Raw genomic sequence first — 19,763 nt, forward strand, 5'->3', positions numbered from 1 at the left:
CTTCTAGACATATTGGCGGCGTCAAAATTGGGCGGCGTGTAGTTTCTTGTCTTTTGCGTTATTCAAAATCTTTGTCTTGTGTTGGCGTTTCGCGGTTTTTGAAAAACAGCCAAATAACAATCTGTTTTTGCAAACTTTGGTGCGCGCGAGGGATTAGATGTTTCTCGTTTGACATGCGTGTGCGACCATTATCCACTGGTTGTCTGTTCGCGGCATCGACTAGCTACTGGATATTTCTCCAAATGAACAAAAACCGGTGGGGCCTAGGAAACTTAATCGCTATTCCAACTGCTATTCGAAGCAAGTTCTTTTTCAACGAACTCAAATGTCGGCAAAGCAAAAAGAGGAACTCCAAGCCTCTGCATTAAATTTTAACTTAGCGCCGAAAATTTTTAAAATTTCGACGGGTGATTACCATAAAGACGGGAGAAAAAATTAAGAACTTTTTCAGAACTTTTTCAAGAGAACGTCATTAGCTTATCGATATCGGTAGACAGCAAGATCTATATATATATATATATATATATATATATATATATATATATATATATATATATATATATATATATATATATATATATATATAACCACTAAATTGTTGTAAACATTGATTCTTACCAAAAACTCGAATCACTTGTATCAAAATTAAGCAACCAAAAGGGCACGTGTCAAGCTGATAGATAAATAAAAGTTGAATTCTGACTGAGTTTCTAAGATAACAAAAGGACAGACAAAAGCAGCTCCCCCACCAGAGTTAGGAACAGCAACCCCCGCCGACCACAGAGTCAGAAACTCGCGTTTGTTAATGCTCATTTGAGTTTTAAACAACAGTGCAGTTTATAAGAGTATTTTTATTGGAAAGATTTACAATTTAATATCGACAAATAAATTGATTTTTTTATATGTACAACAAATAGTTAGTTTAATTTCTAATAACAAGTTATTCTGATGGTGATGAAAGTAAAAGTAAAGCTAATCAACAAACTTAGCGAGTTCTAAGAGTGTAAAGCACCGATTGCTTTAATCACCAAAACTAAATTTTCTGAAAAATAAAAAGTAATTTTAAAATTAGTTGTTTCGTAATCTAGAAAGTACCAAAGTTGCTAGGCCAATTGTTGCTATACACGCCAAAGCCATTATCAGATAAGTTGGCGACCTTCCATTAACATCTTCGTCTTCGTCATTTGGCGTGGAATCGTCCTTGGGTTTCCCTGACTTTTTCTTTGAAGGCCCGGGCTCATCAGAATCATGAGAAGGTGCGGGTTCATCTTTGGGCAAATTTTCGTCTGCAGCAGCAATCTTAGGACTCGCATCACCTTTGTTAGCTTTTTCCAGCGTAATTTTGTGCTCGAAAATTGGTTCGCTAAGAGGAGAATCGCTGAAAATTTCGTTGCCAAAGCTGAAATTGGCGATATACTTGTCAAAGGTATCTGGTTTTCCAGGTGGATTTGTGACTTCTGTGGTAATGTTGCTGGACAAGTTTGCTTTTTGGATCCTGGGTGTCGAATCTTGAGGGGATCCTGGTCGACTTCGGGATACCTCGACGTTGATAGATACGTTAATTTTGGTAGTTTCTTCTGGTTTTGGTTTGTCTTCTGGTGCTTCGACCGGAATATCATCGGCTGGCTCAGGCTCTTGCGATTCGTCATTCTCATTTTCTGCAGGTGCTTGATGATCACTTAATTCGCTCATACTTGACGACCTTGATCTTGTGGTCTCTTGATCTTCGGATTCGCTGATGTCTGGATCTTTGGTTTCTGTATCAGAAGCTAGATTTTTATTTGGAAACTCTGGCTCAGCGTCTTCGGCTTGATCGGATGGAGAATTGGATTCGTCATCAGAAGGTTGACTGATCTCAATCGGTTTTGGCTCTGCTTCTTCTGAAATTGGCTCCTGGTCAATTTCTCCACTTTTTTCCAACTCATTCAAATTTTTATCGGTGGGAGAGTTGGTTTGATCTTCATCTTCAAGTGGTCTATTACTTTCGACTGGTTCGGATTCTAAAACAACCACAATCGGTTCCTGCTCTACTTCGCCGCTTCTTTCTAATTCGGTTTCCAGTTCCTCGTACCGGTCTTTTTCATCAACTGTGGTTGATGGATCGTCTTTTGGAGTTTCATTTTCTTGTTTATCATCCGGAGATATTTGTTCCTCATCTTTCGTATCATCTTCATTCCCAGCATCTGATTTTGGTTCGGGACGAGCTGTTGTCTCTTCAGTTTCTTTTTCCTTTTCAGATTCAATCGTATCTTCGGGTTCGGCGTAGTTGTTGACAGCATCTTCTGTGTCCAACGGAGGTTCCTCAACATACTCTTCTTCTTGTTTCTCAGAATTGCTGTCGATAGGTTGTTGCACTTCCAGACATGATTCCTGGATCTCGGATGTCGGTTGTTCTTCGTCATCGGTATCTGATTTTGGGTCACTGTCTTTAGCAGGCTCGTCTTCTGGCTCGATTTCAGCATCTTTTGTACTATTTTTTGGAGCGAGTGCAGCATTTTGAGTTTTAGCATTGTTCAGATCAAGTTCAATTGTTTCTGAAGGCTTAATTTCTTCAGTTTCAGGTTTACCGTCTTTTATGCTTTCGTTTAAGACTTCGGTATCAGCTTCCTCATTATTTGTTTGAAGTTCCATATCTTCTTTGGCCTCATTTTCTGTTTCAAAGTTTTCGTCTTTTACTGGTTCTGTATCATCAGACTCTTCAGGTTCAACTTCCGTTTCTTTTTTGTCTGGCTCAGATTTAGTATCGTCGGTTACCTCATTTTCATCTTCTGTTTTGGTTTCTTCTATTGAGTCAGTTTCTGGTCCGGCCTCTGGTTCAACTATTGTTTCGTCTTCAATATCATTTTTCTCGTCCTCTGTGCTAGCGTTTTGAATGGTTTCTTCGGTCGCATCTTTATCTGGGTCAGTGACCTTTTGTTCGACAGTCTCAACATCTGGATCAATTTTAACATTGTCTGGTTCTGATTTTTTGTCCTCTGGTTCAAAATCGCTAATTTTTGCCGATTCATTCTCTAATGTTGGTTGAGAGATGTTTTCCTTTTTCTGATATTCTTGTTCTGGTTCTTCAGCCATTTCGTCTTCTTGTTGTTCTTTACTGACGTCATTTTTATCATCTTTTTGCTCTGATTCGGTTTCTTCAGATAGTTTTGTATCTTCTGATAACTCACTTTCTAGAATAGGTGTACTTTCCGCTGGAATCTCATCTTCTGGTTCAATATTGTCCTCATCAATCTCCTGGTTCTTTTCGGGATCAACTTCATTTTCTTTATAATTTTTTTCACTATTTTCCGTCGGCTCCTTTCCAGTTTCTCCATCTGATTTTTCGTCATCTACGGTTTCTTCCGAATCATCGTCGTTATCTGCCGCTTTTGGCTCGTTTTCTGGAAACTTTTTGGATGATTCTATCGTTGGATTTTTGATCACTCTCTCAATATCATCCTCTTCTATTTCTTCCTCTTTATCGGAATCTTTCGCGATTTGAGGATCCGACGTCTCCATTTCCGTGTTTTCTTCTAATTCCTTTTCGACGGTTTCCGTTTCTTCGGTTCCAGCTCCCTCAACTTCTATTTGATCCGGACTACTTTCGTCAGTATTCTGAGTGCCTTCGCCTTGTTCCGGACTTTCAATTAAGTGCTGATCTTCGTTTTCTGTGTTCACATCACCTTTACTTGGCTCTTCGGGAATAATTGCAACCTTTTCATCTTCAAACGAATTGCGAATTTCAAAACCAGAACTTTCAAGGTCGGCAGTGAATGGAGTTTCCCGACCTCTTGGTGACCCAACTTCGGGAGCAATTGATGAACAGGGCGACTCTGATCTGAGTTCTTGCGGATAAGGTGGATCTAACTCCTCGTTTGCGGTATTTTCTTCGGGAGAATTGTCTTCGTCTAGTTGAAACTGGATTCTTGGCTCGCGGTCTTGTTGGTCAAAGTCGCTCATTCGTCTTTCGGAGATAGCAGCCGGGTTTATACAAGCATCTGAATGGTCTATTGTTTCTGGACTCTGATCAAGCTCTTTTTGGACGTCTTCGCGGTTCTCAAACACTTGTACATCCTCAGATTTTGGATCGGAATCTTCTGGAACATCATCACCATCATTTTGAGTGGGAATTTCTGCTGAATCGGGAGTGATATCATCAAGGTCATCAATTTGAGGTGTTGGAGTTTCCTTCCCGGAATCCTCATCAACGTCGAGGATTCCAGAAATGTAGTCAGAGTAACTAGCTTGCTCGGCAAATCTGACCTCCTCGTTCAACTCTTCAACCGATTCCGCATTATGCACGACTCCACTGGCTTCAAGTGAAATTTCCATCGAACATTCCAAGTTCTCAGCCGGTCTTCGCTCGGATGGTAAGAGTAGACCTTCTTCGACCAGGCCGACCTCTTCCTTTTTGGGTTGGGAACTGTTTTCTTCGGAAACAATAATTGAAACTTGTGAGTCATTTTGTTCTTCAATGGGAATTTCTTCAGGTTTTGTTGAGTCAGCTTCAAAGTTATCTTCTGCCTCTGGTTCCACTGGTTTATCATCCGTATCCTGTTTTTCGGGCGCTTCTTTTGGTTCATTTGAAACCGGATCAGTCAGTTCTGGTTTATCTCTTTCATCTAAACTGGCCGCCTCAGAATTTGACTTAGCCGAAGGTTCCGAATCTTCAACATTTTCTTCTTTGATTGCCTCTTCTTCAATTTCGGCTAAATGATTCAAATTCGGAGCCGATTCCAGATCAAGAACAGATTGCTGTTCGATTTCATCGTCTTCGTCGATTTCTTCGGTTTCGCTTCTCTTGAAATTATGAGGACGGTCCATTTTATTAAGAATATCTTGGATTCGCTCCATTTCGTCTTCGTCAGAAATTGTTTTTGGCTTTTCCGATGATACACCCTCCTCCGTTGGTTTCTCATCAACGTCGTCAACTGGCGTTTTATCGACGTCGTCAACAACTGAGATTTCCGGCGGTTCTGGTGGTGAAACCTCATCAATATTTTTAACATCTTCATTCTCTGGTTGTTTTTTGGATGTCCCAGTATCAGAACTCGCTGGATCTTCAGAAAGTTCGGGTTCTGGATTCCGACTGTCATCAGCAGATTCCAAAATATTAGTTTTTTCTTCAATTTCAGAAGCATTGGTATCCTTATCCGTTTGTGGATCCGTGATATTGATTTCGTCCGCGTCCTCTTTTGATTTAGCACCATCAGTCACCAAATTTTCATCTTTTTCTGTTTCTTTATCAGTGTTATCATCATCTACAATTGGTTTCTCTTCGTCACAAATTTCTGGATCGTTTTCTGTTGAAGCGTTAGTTTCATTCGTCGGTTCTTCAGACGACTGGATTTCTGGCTCTGGTGACCTTTCCGTACTGTCTTTAAGTTGCTTTTTATCCTCCTCCTTGTCACTGCCAGTTTCTTTTTCGACTGAATCATCTATTTGAACTTCGGAATAGATATCTGGATCTTCCTGTATAGATCCACCCGGTTCTTCGTGGGTTTCTGTTTTGCTTTCTTCGTGACTATCTTCGGGAGTTTTCTCAGGGTCCTGAGGTTCTTCTAATTTTCCGGCAGATTCAATTTGGTCAACCATTTTTATCGCAATTTCAGTGTCATCATCAATTTCTTCTGTTTCGTCTTTTTTGTCCTTATTTTCGTCGTCAGTTTTAGTGATACTCAAAATATCATCGGATTCTTTGCTAGTTTTGTCATTCTCCGGCTCATTTTCTGCTTCGTTTTGGACAGCTTCAGCTGGTTCGGAAGCAGATTCGTCTTTTTCGGTTTCCAAAACTTCATTGCCTACTGGTTCGGTACTTGGTTCCAACTCTGGATCTTTCTCATCCTCGTCATCTTTGTTGGGATCCGGTCCTTCGTCGACCGCTTCAGGGATCGCGAGAATCGAATGGTCAACAACGTCCAATGAGGGTTCCGGTTCTGGGCTCGGTTCCTCAACAACGCTTCCTTTGTCAGGACTGGAAAGAGCTTCGCGATTATACGAAGAGTCTTCGAAACCCGAAGTATCGTCCTCGTTGTCGTCTTTGTCCTTCACTTTCTCACTATCATCTCCAGTTTTTAGTTCCAGAATATCAGGAGCAGCATCGGCAGACACTGGAGCTTTCCGCTCCCTTTGATCAGAGGTCTTTTCGGCATTCAAGTTTTCAATTGCAGGAACAGGTATGCTAATTTGTTCATTAATCAAACTATCATCAACCGACTTCTCATCGTCTTCATCAGGAGCCTCTGAAATTTTAATTGAGGGCTCATTTTCATCGTCGTTGTCAACCGGAACTGAAATATGCAACGCTTGATAGGGTTCCGATTCCTGGGGTTGCTCTTCGAGAAGGTTATTTTCGACCGAAAGCGTGGTTGATGTTCTTTTCTTCTCGCCGTCGGAACTACCGACGCTGATTTTCTTGACTATCTGATTCGTAAGCGCAACACTTTTGCTAGCTTTCCTAGCTTTTGGCACAACAATTTTCCCCGGTTCTTTTTCATTTTCATCTTTGCTGGTTTCATCTTCTGGTTTTGGTGCGTTTGTTTCTTCACCTGGTTCGTCTTCTTCACTTATAACTTCAGGTTCAACTTTCAACGCCTTTTTGATAGCTTTTTCAGGGTCGTTCACAGCGGTCGAAAGAGTTTTGTGCTTTTTGTGTTTTTTGTGTTTCTTCGGTTCTTCGGAATCTTCATCTTCTTCCTCGTCCATGGAACTCAAAGACGCCCCCAACTCATCCTCAAGGTTCGGTAACCCGCTGGGTCTTCTGTAATTCTGCTTATGGATCTTTTTGAAATGCGACACCGCAACACTCCCAGCCCGGTTTATACCCGTAGCACCACGGGTTTGAGCCCCAGAAAGCGCTTCCAAATTTTCCAGCTGTTCGCCGGGTAATTTCAGCAAACCTAGTCGAGGACTTTCGGTTTCAGATCCGTCGAAACTTGCCACCGAGGACGCCCTTGAAGACTTATGACCGTCAACAGTTCGGTACAGAACCGATTCGTCGGCAAGGTGGCGAATTTGGTCAATTTTAGTCAAATCTTTATTAGCAATAGCAAATTCCATTTTGAGCCGCCCGGTCAATTCTTGCTGCGGGTTCCCTTTGGCCGAATTCTCAGTTTGTGACAATTCGTATAATCGCCAGACTAATGATTTTTTCTGCAAGGCGGCACTTAGGATAATTTTACTGTTGCATTCGGCTTGACCAATCAGATCGTTTTTGCCTATCAAGTCACGATCAAAAATTTTGAACACAAGATTCTGGAACTTCCAATTTGGGGCAAAAGATCGCTGGGTTATGCTGAAGGCTTTCCAACTTGGGTTCAAATTGTTCCTCAGCCATTCTGTTTTTCGAAGCATTTGGGGTTTTAACGTCCATACCTCCAAATAAGGATCCGATTTTCCAATCAAGTCTGTGTTTTTGAGACCAATAGCACTAAATTTGACAATTAAGTGTAGTTCTTTTTCTTTGGTTAATTTTTTGAGCAGCTTTTGAGCACCCTTGTCGTTATCGGTGTCAACCATGACGTCAGATATGTTTTCTAATTGCAGAGTGTTGTGAACGAGAATGACTTCTTTGATAACTGAAACAGTTAAACCATATTTCAAAACAATTTCAAAAGTGTTCATATTGAGCATTGGTTGATAAACTTTCGAAGAATGTAGTTTTCTGCTTTATCTTCTATGACATTACGATTTTGATTTCTCAAAGAGTTTTTTGAAGCAAATAATGAAAGAAAAAAAAATGTTTTCTCAATCGTAGGGTTTTGTGACTATTTTGTAAAACTGACCAATCAGCAAACAGTTGGGTGGGAACCAGCTAAAATGCGGGAAAAATTGGGAGCCTTTCATTATTGTTAAGTGACTTCTATTTCAGTGTTCTGGGTCTCAATTAAAATAGTCGGTCATCCAAGCTTTAGGATTTTAACTATTTGGGATTATAACTTTTTGAGTTTTTTAAGTTTGCTCAAAATATGTGCTTTCGAAATTTTGTTTGAATTGAGAAAAAATTGTAGTCCTCGACAATTCGGTTTGGGACAATTGTAAAGCAAAAGCGACTTCTATGAGATTAAGGGGGAAATTGCAAAACGGTGGAAGGAATGGTTGATTTTGAAAGCAGTTCTTATGTTTCTTAATCCCTAATTGGGTCTTTCCCACTATAGCCCCCCCCCCCGGCTTAGTGGTCAGATAACGTATAGCCCCCCAATCTTGGTAATTATACCATAATGGGAGCTATAATTCCGTGGGGGGGCTATAATCGGAAACACTTCACTAATTTATGACAGGACCACAAGAACTGGGTCCTTCTAGCTCTCAAAAGAATCCAATTTGGAAAGAATTTTGAGGTAAAAAAACACCATGAAGTTGCAAGATAGGGCTTTGCTCCACTTTGTTTTGTTTCGCGGCACTTAATATTTTTCACTAAGAAGAATGAATTTTTTCGAAAAATAAAATTTTGGGAAGAATTGATAGATGAGGCGGTTAATTGGTCTTCAGAAACATTTTTCGGATATATTCTGTTTTGGTCCCCCAACTGGGGGTCATAAAAAACATTGGGGGCCGAAACAGAAAATATCCCATTTTTCGATTACTTGTAAGCAATGCAAATTTGTATGACAACATCTATAGACAGCACCTGACAAAAAATTTTGCTAATTGTTGTGACATGTCATCCTTAATTTGAAAAAGTCTGGGACCCTTTCCGTTTGTGTCCCCTCTAGCTAAGTGGATCCATATTATTTGCACCCCCCGACGCACGTGCTATATTTTTACATGATGATTTACTATGTAATGACACGTGCTCTGTAACTGGGGGGAGCATGACGTACTGGGGGCACAAACGGAAAAGATCCAAAGTCTGTTATATGATGCATATGAAATTTTAATATTCTTGCTTTATAAAATGCTAGGGCAAAAAAATAACTGATAGCAAAGACAATTAAGTGAAAATGAAAACTGATTGTTTTTTTTTCAAGTTTATTTTAGTGTGAGGTCGGGATTGAACATTAAAAGGACTTTAATTAAAAAAAAACTTTTAAAAGTTAATAGCACTGCATCTTAATGTACACATGTACAGTCAAGCATAGTGATATTCCCCATTTAATGGTTTCTTTCTACTTAAAGTCCTTTTAAAATTCAATCAAGACCACACTCAAATAAATTTGACATCATTCAGTTTTTATTGCATGCAATAATGGCATTAACCTGATGATTGACTTATAGATCTCATCAAAATGTTCCATCAAATTTTTCCCGAAAAATTGTTCAATATAGTTTTTGAAACTTTATCTACCCAGGTTGACCACCATAAAAGAAACTTACCGATCTTAAAATGCCATATATGGATCTTAAGGCAATTTACTAAACATACAACAATCATTATTTTTTTTGTTGCTAATAAACAGTTGCGAGGGTCACCTAGAATTCCAAGACAGCGTTTCTGAGCATGGAATTTCAGAATTCAGAACATTACTTTTATGGTACCTTGCTTGCCATAAAACACCATAAAAATGTTTACGTACTGTTTTATGGTTACAAATTTTCCATTAAAAATGATATTATAACTATATTCATCAAAGTATTTCCCGAAATTTTGTCTTATAAAATTTTTGAAATTTAATCTGGATTGTTACTTACACAACATGCATTCCGGATTCTCCTGGTCATCCAGAACCCACCCCATCGGTTGCCCACTTTCCTCAATCTCATAGAGGTCCCCCACCTCTACACACACACTCCCCACATACTCATTTGACCTCATAATCTTGTAATTGTAAACATTAAACACCACTTTCAAAGTGTCAGACTTCTCCCGAGGCATCGCGAACGACAGTCGGTCAATTGGAACCCTGATTATGGGCCAGATCGGGTTCTGGTCGTTGCTGAGGAATCGTGTGCGTGCAATTTGGTCATCTTCGTTGTTCTCGATTGTGACGTAGGGATCTATACTGCCCACCTTTAAATACATATTCAGCCTTAACGAAAATTATCTAACAATTATTTAGCAATAATAATCTCTGCGTAATCGCAGCGAAACCGCATTATTTGTTTCAATCTCTAGTTTTTTTTGCATAAGTTAATCCTCATATTCCAGACTGTTCTTTTTGCGTGCATCATTGCTCACTTTGTTACGGTCGTGATCACTTTTTTGCAGTTGCAACTTTCACGTGGAGCCACCATTGCAGCCAATATTGGCCCAGCTGTGGTCGAACTGGAGCTCAAGTTAAATCAGAGCTCAATCTCACATATACTGCTTCACGGACGCTGGAGATTGAACTATCAATGAATTATATGCTAAGCTATTTTTATAATTTCATATATGCTACGGATTGTAAAGATTTGTCAAAGCGTTTTCTTTATGATTTTAAGGTTTTTATGAAAATGTTATGATATCTTTAACGTAATTTTATAATTTAATACTTTGATTGTGTACAACCGTTTGGTAAAGAATTGAGTACGATTTGAAATTTTTGTCAGACCTGGAGAGAATTTTACAAGATGTACCCTGATCTTGTATTGTTAAGACAAAACATACGAGCAACTTCTATGCGCGAAAATGACCTAGCAAAAAAATTACGGTATGTAACCGTTTTTTCAGAGGAAACCATTATCGTTTATATTCCCTAAAAAGCTATTATTTGATTTTTTTTAGGAAAAACATATGATGAACGTACTTTTGAGTACTGTTATATGATTGAACCAGCCTTTCAAAATTCTCAATAATTTTCGATATTTTATTAGAAGTTTTTAAAATAACCTCATTGTCTCAAGATTTTGAAATATGGCAAAACGTGTAGAAAACTGTTAAGTTACACTAAGAAGAACTTAAAAGAACTATTCTTAAAAAAAGCACTTTTAAAAGAAAAGAAGAACAAAACTTAAATCTTATGAATTTTGTAATGTTATGTTTGCTATGCAAATTTTTTAATACTTTATAGAATGACCCGAATGAGATTAACGTTTTTTGTCTTAAACTTATAAAACCTTACAAGACTAATCTTTTAACCTATAAGTATGAATCTGTCTTAAAAAATATTGCAAAATATGCTCTGGTTCATAATTATTTTTACAGGATAGATTCCACTTTAAGAGGCCTAAAAAACTGTTAGCTATAAGGAAGGATCATAAAAAATACAAAAAGCTTAATGACTAGAGACCAAAAACCTTCTTTCCTTTAGGCTTTCACTATTGTATCACTACTTCTATAGCGAAAATCACTTTTTTAGCTTGAAAGTTGAGATATTAATACGAGAAAAAAATTCAAGTTTTACCTTATTTTAAAAATTATACAATACTTAGCTGTAGTAAACTGCTGCTCGTTGCATGCATTCGTTGAAATAGATTCTGTTTTTCTTCTTTTGTGAGGTCTGCTCATCTTTTGTTAAACGTTGATTCATAATTTTTTATGGCCAGTTTTATCGTTTTAAAAAAATTGGAATTTCAAGCAAATTTTATTTAAATTATATCAATAGTTACAGTATAAAATAAGCAATAAGATTTTTTATTGAAAAAAAAAACACGTTTTTTGGTCAATTATTTAATTTTAAAATTTCATATATGCTACTGACTAGCGGTTTTTTTTTCTCATCTCTCCAGCTTGTTTTGAATCATAAACACAATAACAATTTTTCTTATAAAATTTCTATTTTGTTTTGTTTTTGCAAAAACAATTTATTCCTTTGGTCAACTTTCACGTTTATACCTATTCCGAAAAAAAATGAATTCCTGAGATTACAAACAAATTAAAGTAAGCAAGTTAAAAAATATGACGTTAAATTGAGGTCAGATGGTCGACCTTGTTCAATTTCAATGTCGTGACTGTTTTCTTCTAAAAAGTCCGATGTGTAGGACCGGTCTACGCAAAAATGAATCAAATATATTTTTTATATTTAAATTAAAAGAGGGAATCATTCTTTACATTTTGAGTACTCAATTTCATCGCATAATGTTGAAAAAAAAATCCGCTAGTTTTGCGCTAGATTTGCTAATATCATTATTACTATTAAGATTATAACCTGGTCCAGGTGAGGGAGGTTGATTGCCTGCAGCTTGATTGCAAAACAGAGGTCGTCTTCTAATGCTGTTGTCTCATTTGCAGCTTCCTCCATCGCTTCCGTTTCCATGGCTGCTGCTTTCTCTTCTGATAAAAAACAGAACGAGTAACCAAAACCTCAAACTGGACAAAATATTGGAAGAATTTGTCCAGGTGCCATTAAATAAGGAGGGGGGTTGGGTATTCAATGTGTGTGTGTGTGTGTGTGTGTGTGTGTGTGTGTGTGTGTGTGTGTGCGTCTGCGTGTGCGTGTGTGTGTGTGTGCGTCTACGTGTGCGTGTGTGTGTGTGTGTGGGGGGGGGGGGGGTATTCCTTGAAAATCCTCCCATTGCAGCCCCACTATTACATCACTTAGCCCCCTCTCGACATTTACACCTTATTCAATACCCCCTTCTTATAATAAAATGGGAAAAATTTAGGAAAATCATACAACCCAGGACAGAGCGTAAGATGAAAGGCGATAAAAGGTAAAACTATTGTTATCAGTAGAATTGGATAGTGGTGACAAATAACGTTTCACCAGTCAGCAAATTTTAGGAGCTGTCAATTATACGAAAGTAGTCAGTTACTACTATATGGCCTTGACCGAAACGAACTGATAATAAATTGATAGTATATTATTGAGATGTCAGTTATGACCGATACAAGACGAAGCAGCAATAATTACAAAAATCCCCCAGAAAAATTCAGTTTTCTTGTTCTATGAAACTTTTTGAAAACATTTATTACATTCAGAAGTAGCTAATTGGCTGGCAAAAAACAAATAAACGTAGTTTAATGTGAAGATAGTAGCTTAGTTTTATGCTCAAGACTTTAATATCGTTAATTAGTCATCAGTATAATTAATAATTGTCGGGAACAGTTGTTGAGATTTAGAGAGTTAGACCTTTCTGACCTTGTGATAAAAAATTTGAACGACTTAGATAAATTAGTTAATCGCTCGCTCATGATCAAAGATTAAAATTTTATGCTTCAGCGTAAAAAATACCGTGAATGCTCTCTAAATTCAAAATGGAAGAAAGTGGAAAGTGGAGCAGTCTTAATTAACACTAAATGAAGAAACGATTAAATGAAACTATGGTGAATAAGTCTTAAGTAATTAAAGTATTACGCACTCGCCGAGAAATCATCTTTTCATAAAGGCAAAAAAATAAATGTCAAATAACTTAAAATTTCCAGCAATTAACCATTTCTCTCTTTTTGGAACTAAATTAACAATTTCAAACATTCACCTCGGAAAATCTTTCCAAATCATTTATCAAATAAAGTTTTGCAGCAGTGTAGTTTTTTAGTTGACAGTTGAATTGCATGTGCAGATAAAAAATACTGAAGCTCTAAAGGATAAATTCTCAACACTGGCAGATCAAATGGAAGAAAGCTAAGTACAGAACCTTTTAAAATGTTTTACTTGAACCTAATTCTTCTCGATCAAACCACGGAACCATTTACAATCTTTACACAATCTGCTTTAAATTAATTGTTTATTAGTAAATTAGTAAAAGAAGCTATATTTAAGTGAGGGCTAATTTGAACTATAACTTTGAAAATGATCAGCTACGAAAACAAAGCAAAAAGTAAAGTTAGGGTCTTAAATTAAGTACATTTTTCTATTAAAGTTTTTTTTTGCTTTATTTAGCTACATCTTTAATCTGATTTTATTAGAAGCCGAAAATTCCCTTGCAAAATAGAGAGAAAAACAAATAACTTGTATTAACATCTTGTCCTGAGTCAAATGCTGACTTTAATTATTTTGGTATCTTATAGGTAAAGATATACAAAAAATTCCGCCTAGTTTGGCTTAAAACAGAGACTCGCAAAGTTTTCTAGACTTCTTCTGTCGAGATTTTAATTGTTAAGTAGCCCAATAGAACAACAGTTCAGCAGTTTCAGTTTGGTGTTAATAAAAGTGGTGCTAAAACCTCTGTATCATTGAGACGAATGATTTTTTCGGCTCATTAGCAAATCACGAAGTTGATTTACAGTTTCAAAATTGATTTAAACAAATACTTAATGAGATTTGCATTTATTGATAATAGGAAAATTTCGGTTACGCAAATTTTGAGCGGTATGAATTTTAAAGACCAATATATTTTTTAAAAAAATAGAAAATCATTTACACTCTCTGTAATGTTTTATTGCGATAATTCACCTAACTTTTTTCACTTCTTAACACTTGGTAGTCAATGACCGGTTCCTTAATATCCTGATAGCCAATTCCTGAATTTTAAAACTACTAAAACAAGGACCTCGATGTGGCAAGATAAGATTGATGTAATTGCCCCACTGCATCGTAAAGAAAGTATTTTTTGAGTGGTAATCTGTTCGACCTCAAAAATAGCAAAAATGGGGAAGCGACGGCACATTTTTTCTTTAGCTTACAATTTAAATCTCTACATCACTAACTTGATCATGAAAACCAATAGAAAAATATTTGAATTGACCTCAACAGTTTGATAAGATTTTGACGGCAGTAAATGAATAGTCGTTCCTTAGTTTGACAAAAAAAAGGACATCATCAGAAAAAAAATGATTTTCTGTTTATTTTTTTGCAATGACTTCCAATAAATTAAACAGAGCAAAACATAATCTAAAGAGCAATGCTCATTCTTTTTAAAAAATTGTTATCTGAGTCTTTTACTGAAGAACAACATTAACTGTAAAGCAAATTCAGTTTTGTTGGGGCATAATTTTTACATTGTCCAACTTACTATTAATTTTTCTCCCCAAAATTTTTTTAAAGTAAAAATTGCCTTAACTTTTTAAATTGTTTGGATTTAAAAACAAGTGATATTAACTCATTAATCAACAGAACTTTGTTCAGAGTTAGACGCAACTGCATTCAGAACACCCGATTGAGAACAAAACGATTCAACATTTAACGCATATATTTCAGGAGGAGCTACAGTGTCCTTTATTTATTGCCCCGCATTGTTTTTCTCAAGACATTTCACAAAAAAAATAGTAAGAAAAAGTTTGCATGTGAGTGTCTTTTGCCAGGGAAAATTATTTCTGTTATGTTGATTACGAAACTATCGTGATCTGCTAGAGGAATAATTTTTTATCAAATTTTTTTGAATATCGAACATCAGGTTCAAGTTACATGACTCTGATGATGTTATTGAAAAAAACTGGCTTTCTATTGATCCGCAAAAAAGTTGGAGACTGCAGACGGAAGTTTGAAATGACTTTAGCTTTCACGTAACTTTGATCGAGACGCGAGTTCCGCAAGTGTTGAATAAAAATAATTTAAATAGGACAAAATTACACTCTATAATCTTCTTCGAAGACAAGTATTGTGTTAATTTTTCTGGATTTTGTCAGTGCATGTGTTTTTGGGGATTGAATATTAGGAAAAAGTTTGATTAGAAAGAAGCCAATTTTCTTCGATATTAGGGAAAAATTTTCAATTATCTTTTTGTGGACAATAAGCGAAGAGCAATGAAAACGACGCACAATTGAAATGCAATTATATGCGTACCTCAGACTCCAATTGGCGCTATAAAGTACTCAATTGTCTCGAGAAATTGTCTTTACTTGACAATAGCGTACAAAAACACAGTCAAATTTGTTGTAGAATTTAAAAAGTTAGAGCATTTTTTGTTGAGGACCACCTCCACTTTATTACAGCTCTTTTCTCAGACGTCTTTGCACCCAAAGGTCTTAACTCTTTAAGGCCTGGCAACTAATGATTTTCATGTTTTCCACTCTTTCTTGCACACATTTTTCCAAAACCTTTTTCGGCGATATTTCCGAGGGTTGCAGAGGAAACTCTTTATTAACTCATTTTCATGTACAGACAATTGTAAGGGACACTTGCTTACATTATAGCGTCAGGTAGATCTTGCAGTACCATCTATATGTATTTTAATTGGTTTTCGCCCGATTTCCACAAGATGATAGTTGAAAATTTTCGCCTATTAGCTACAAAAATTAGCTTCGCCTATTATTATACGCCCCACATTTTTTTTAACTTTTCACTTGAACATTTTTGTACTTATTTACGTTAAACATTTCTACTTCACTAAAAATTTTTTTTTCAGTAATTGAAATATTCTTCTGAGCTCATGATATGAAAACTGATTTTCGATGGTGATATCTCGAGCCCAACATTCGAACCCTTAAACGAAATTTAAAAAATCTTCAGTGAAAACATTCAAAAAAGAGCATCTAGTCAATGCAAAGTAAAATAGGTTTTAGTAGCGTATCATATGTTCATAAAGTGATTCTTAAAATGTAGCCGTTTAACCATTTTTTGTTGGTTATAGATTTTTGAAAATACATTTTATAAAACTTAAAAAATGTACCAACCAATTTGTGCTGTGTGTGAAGATCTAAGAACAAGCGTACTAACTTTAATATGAGGAAATTCGTAAAACAAGGTTGTTACTGAGAACTGCCGTTGACATTCGCAATCAAAATGCAAACCAAACTTGCAAAAGCTAACTGGAACAATCTAGGTTGCCGCCGAATTAGTTGGGTTAATAAAATAAATTAACTGAATTATAAGTTAAACGAACAAGGAACACCGCTAACTAATCAAAATAATAAACTACTAGATGACACAACCTGTCTCAATAAAACTTTAAGACGTACAAAAATGCCAAACTAACAGTTATAATATAATGTTTGTTATAATGGTCATATTGGTTGGATGGATGGTTATAACCAAAACTAATAAACTACCGACTAGTTAGCTGAGATGAAAGACTTCTAAAGACAAATATTCGTGATTATTGCGACCATGATAGGTGATATAGAGGAGTACGAATAAACATCAACTTTAAAGTTTTGTGTCGCCTTATTAAGCACTCAATGGTCAATTTTCACAATTTGATATTTGCGAATAACAATCGGTAGAATCGCAAGAATGTTTGGATAGTAAATTACAAAACCAAGTTCTCTAAAATTGATTTATTCCAGAAAATGCGACGTGTCTTTAAAACCGTTATCAAAATTCAGGTAAAATTGGTTCATGGTAACAAAAGGATCAAATAGAAATACAGTTTTGCAGAAACCGTGGAAAACTTATAAAAAGTTTAACTAAAACACAAAATTAGTAACATACTCTAAATATGCAATGTTTTTCTTCACCTCAAGCTTGTAAAGCGACTACCAAAACTTTATCAAATTTCTAATAAGTTTTTATCGGTTTTAATTATATTAATTTCAAACGTATTAATTTTGTAGATCATAAATAATCGGATCCATAAATTCATAAAATTTAGTCACCTTGAAATTATAGGTAGGATACCTTTCCAGGGAAGTGTTCAACGGTTTCTAGGGAAAAGATATATAGTACTCCTGGCTCAAGTTTTAGGGAGTAAACGATAAAACATGAAATTTTACTGACGAAAGCACATATTATCTGCAAGAATTTCAACAGAAACGTGAACGAAAGTCTCAAGCATATGAACTGTGTATTTCTTTGGACCTATTTGTCGGTCCACACTTTCTCTTAATACCCAAAATTCACGGCTTTATGTACCAGCTAGCCCTAAAGTGAACCCGTTTGAACCCTTGTAAAAATACAGTGATCACATACCATTAGAATGGACTAACATTCATATTAATTTCAGACATTGTTACGTGATCAAAGTTTCAACAGAGATTTAATTCCTAAACCGTATGAACAAATTGAGAGGCGTCTGTTTAAGTCAAATTTGTCGATGATGATTTTGGGTCAAACTACACTACCTGTGCAAACGTACATTGTGTGTTTTGTGGTTCCAACTAGCGAGCGAAGACTGCTAAACAAATTTGAACATTGTTCGAATTCTTTCAACAAGGACAATCTTCTGTTCGTTACAGCAATTTTAACAGAATGGTCGATTAAGCGATCAGATTTTGATTAACTTAATAAAAAAAGAGAATTGATTCAAAGATCTCCCTGATAAGGTTCCAGATAGAGATGACTTCTGATCAGACCCAACACGGTGTATTTCCATGCCAAAATTACAAAGTTTGGAAATTAGTTCGAGCTCATAAAAGTCTGGACAATCGCCTGCTTTCGGTCTGATTATAGGTCACTTCGCTCTGGCACCTCAAAATGGGCTGTGTTCATTAGAATATGAAAACATACGGTGTAAGAGCACTTATTCCAGTCTTTTCCACAAATATAAGTTGTGGGGGGGGGGGGGGTTGATATGACAATTAGAACAACAGTAATAGAGAAACATCACATCTTAACGTTCATATTCATTATGGCTCAAAGAATATTAAACTTTTTTTGCTGCAAATGTCAATTTAACTTTTTTCACGCTGAAATTATTCTTTAATTCTTTTCTTTTAAATCAGAGATAATAATACAGTTATTGAAAACCTAAATCAGAGCTGAAATCGCACCATTTTGTCTTTGAAGTTTGTCGCTGTTTATTCTCCAAACAGATAAAATGTAAATCTTTGCTGAGTAAATTTAAATCAAACCTTAGTAATAAAGTGGGAGTGAACTGAAGAATGCAAAATATGAACAAAGTGGGACAAAACTGCAAAACAACAATAGTTTTAGTTGACCTTTCAAATACTTAGGGGTCGTTTTTTGCACCTTAAATGTCATTCCAAGTCAGTTCCTTAATTAAAACCCCACTAAGGAGAGGAAAATCTCACATGAGAAAGAAGATTGCCCCAGAATAACTGCGGGGCAAAAAATGGGCTAAAAGATTCTTGAGAAATGACGGTACAAAAATGGTGTGTGACAGAAATTACCTTTTTCGGTAGTTTTTCCTATGTTTCAAAAAAACGCAAACTACATGAGTTGAATTTGATCATCCCCTGTAATATAAACAATTTTTTGTCTATTCTAAACAAAAATGTCGCGAGAAAGGGCAATGCTTGTGCGCAATATAGTTAAAATATTGCTCCCACGTTTTATGAAAGAAAATGTGATAACTTTAGGCTAGCCCAAACTTATTTTTCAATCGGAAACCTTTGACAATTTTGAAAGCATCGCAGATTGACAAAAGGGGCGTGAAATTAAATAAATCTGCGCCTAGACTATCAAAACGAACAGAAAACTCAAGAACGGTGCTTTTTCGGAAACGCTTTTCGAACAGATTTTGACAGCATTTCATGTCAGCTTGGCATCAATTTCAGCTAAACTTTACAAAAAAAGTCATTTTTTCGATGATTTAGCAAAAACAAGGAGGCTCGTTAATGTGCATTCGCACATGATGTTCGGACCTGCGCTCATCTACATTTTTGACTTAACTCTCTTTTGACTTACATTTTTGCAAAGAGACAATCAAAGATAGATGTTTGAGTTTAAGAAAATCGTTACACAACCAAACTAATATTTGAATAAAATAAATCCATGCCTCATTACTACGAGACATGCGATTGAAGAGACTACGAGAAAAAAACAACATCACCAAAAAAAAACAAAAATAAAAATTTCTCGGCAAAAACTCAATATCTTTTCTCAAAAGCACCTAGTAACAACGTCAAATTACAATCAGACAAAACCCTACCTACACAAATTTAATTTGTTTCCATCTACACATTAGATGAGATTTTTCCGAATGAGACTAGGTAAAAAGTCGACAAAAAGAAGAAACAATAAGGCGAACATCAAAAATAAATCAACATTTTTTGAACCAGTTAGTTTCAAAAGAATTAAAATAGGACCTGTCTATGTTTAGACTAAGACATAGTAACGGAATAAAGATGCAGAAGATCTCAAAAAATTTCAAACAATAATTTACAAACATTGGGAAGACACAAATTAGTAAACCCATTAAAATCT

General features: G+C 36.1%; 1 protein-coding gene across 1 annotated transcript; it reads right to left on the reverse strand.

Moving 5' to 3' along the window:
- Positions 1–831: 831 nt before the first annotated feature.
- On the reverse strand, positions 832–17,169 carry LOC142339597 (uncharacterized). Its single transcript, XM_075389747.1, has 4 exons — positions 16,377–17,169; positions 11,988–12,112; positions 9,610–9,928; positions 832–7,556 (listed from the first exon to the last, which is right to left on the reverse strand). Exons 2-4 carry the CDS (start codon positions 12,093–12,095, stop codon positions 1,069–1,071), a joined length of 6,915 nt encoding a protein of 2,304 aa, XP_075245862.1. The 5' UTR covers positions 12,096–12,112; positions 16,377–17,169; the 3' UTR covers positions 832–1,068.
- Between the last annotated feature and the right edge of the window lie 2,594 nt (positions 17,170–19,763).

This window comes from Convolutriloba macropyga, chromosome 5 (genome assembly GCF_964194025.1).
Source record: "Convolutriloba macropyga chromosome 5, txConMacr16.3, whole genome shotgun sequence".
Classification (NCBI taxonomy): Eukaryota; Metazoa; Xenacoelomorpha; order Acoela; family Convolutidae; genus Convolutriloba; species Convolutriloba macropyga.

Coding starts and splice junctions, on each gene's coding strand:
- LOC142339597 (XM_075389747.1), bottom strand. CDS start 12,095: ATGGAAACGGAAGCGATGGAGGAAGCTGCAAATGAGACAACAGCATTA. Junction 9,929..11,987: donor ACCTCCCTCACCTGGACCAG/GTTATAATCTTA, acceptor ATGTATTTAAAG/GTGGGCAGTATAGATCCCTA. Junction 7,557..9,609: donor GAATCCGGAATGCATGTTGT/GTAAGTAACAAT, acceptor TAACTGTTTCAG/TTATCAAAGAAGTCATTCTC.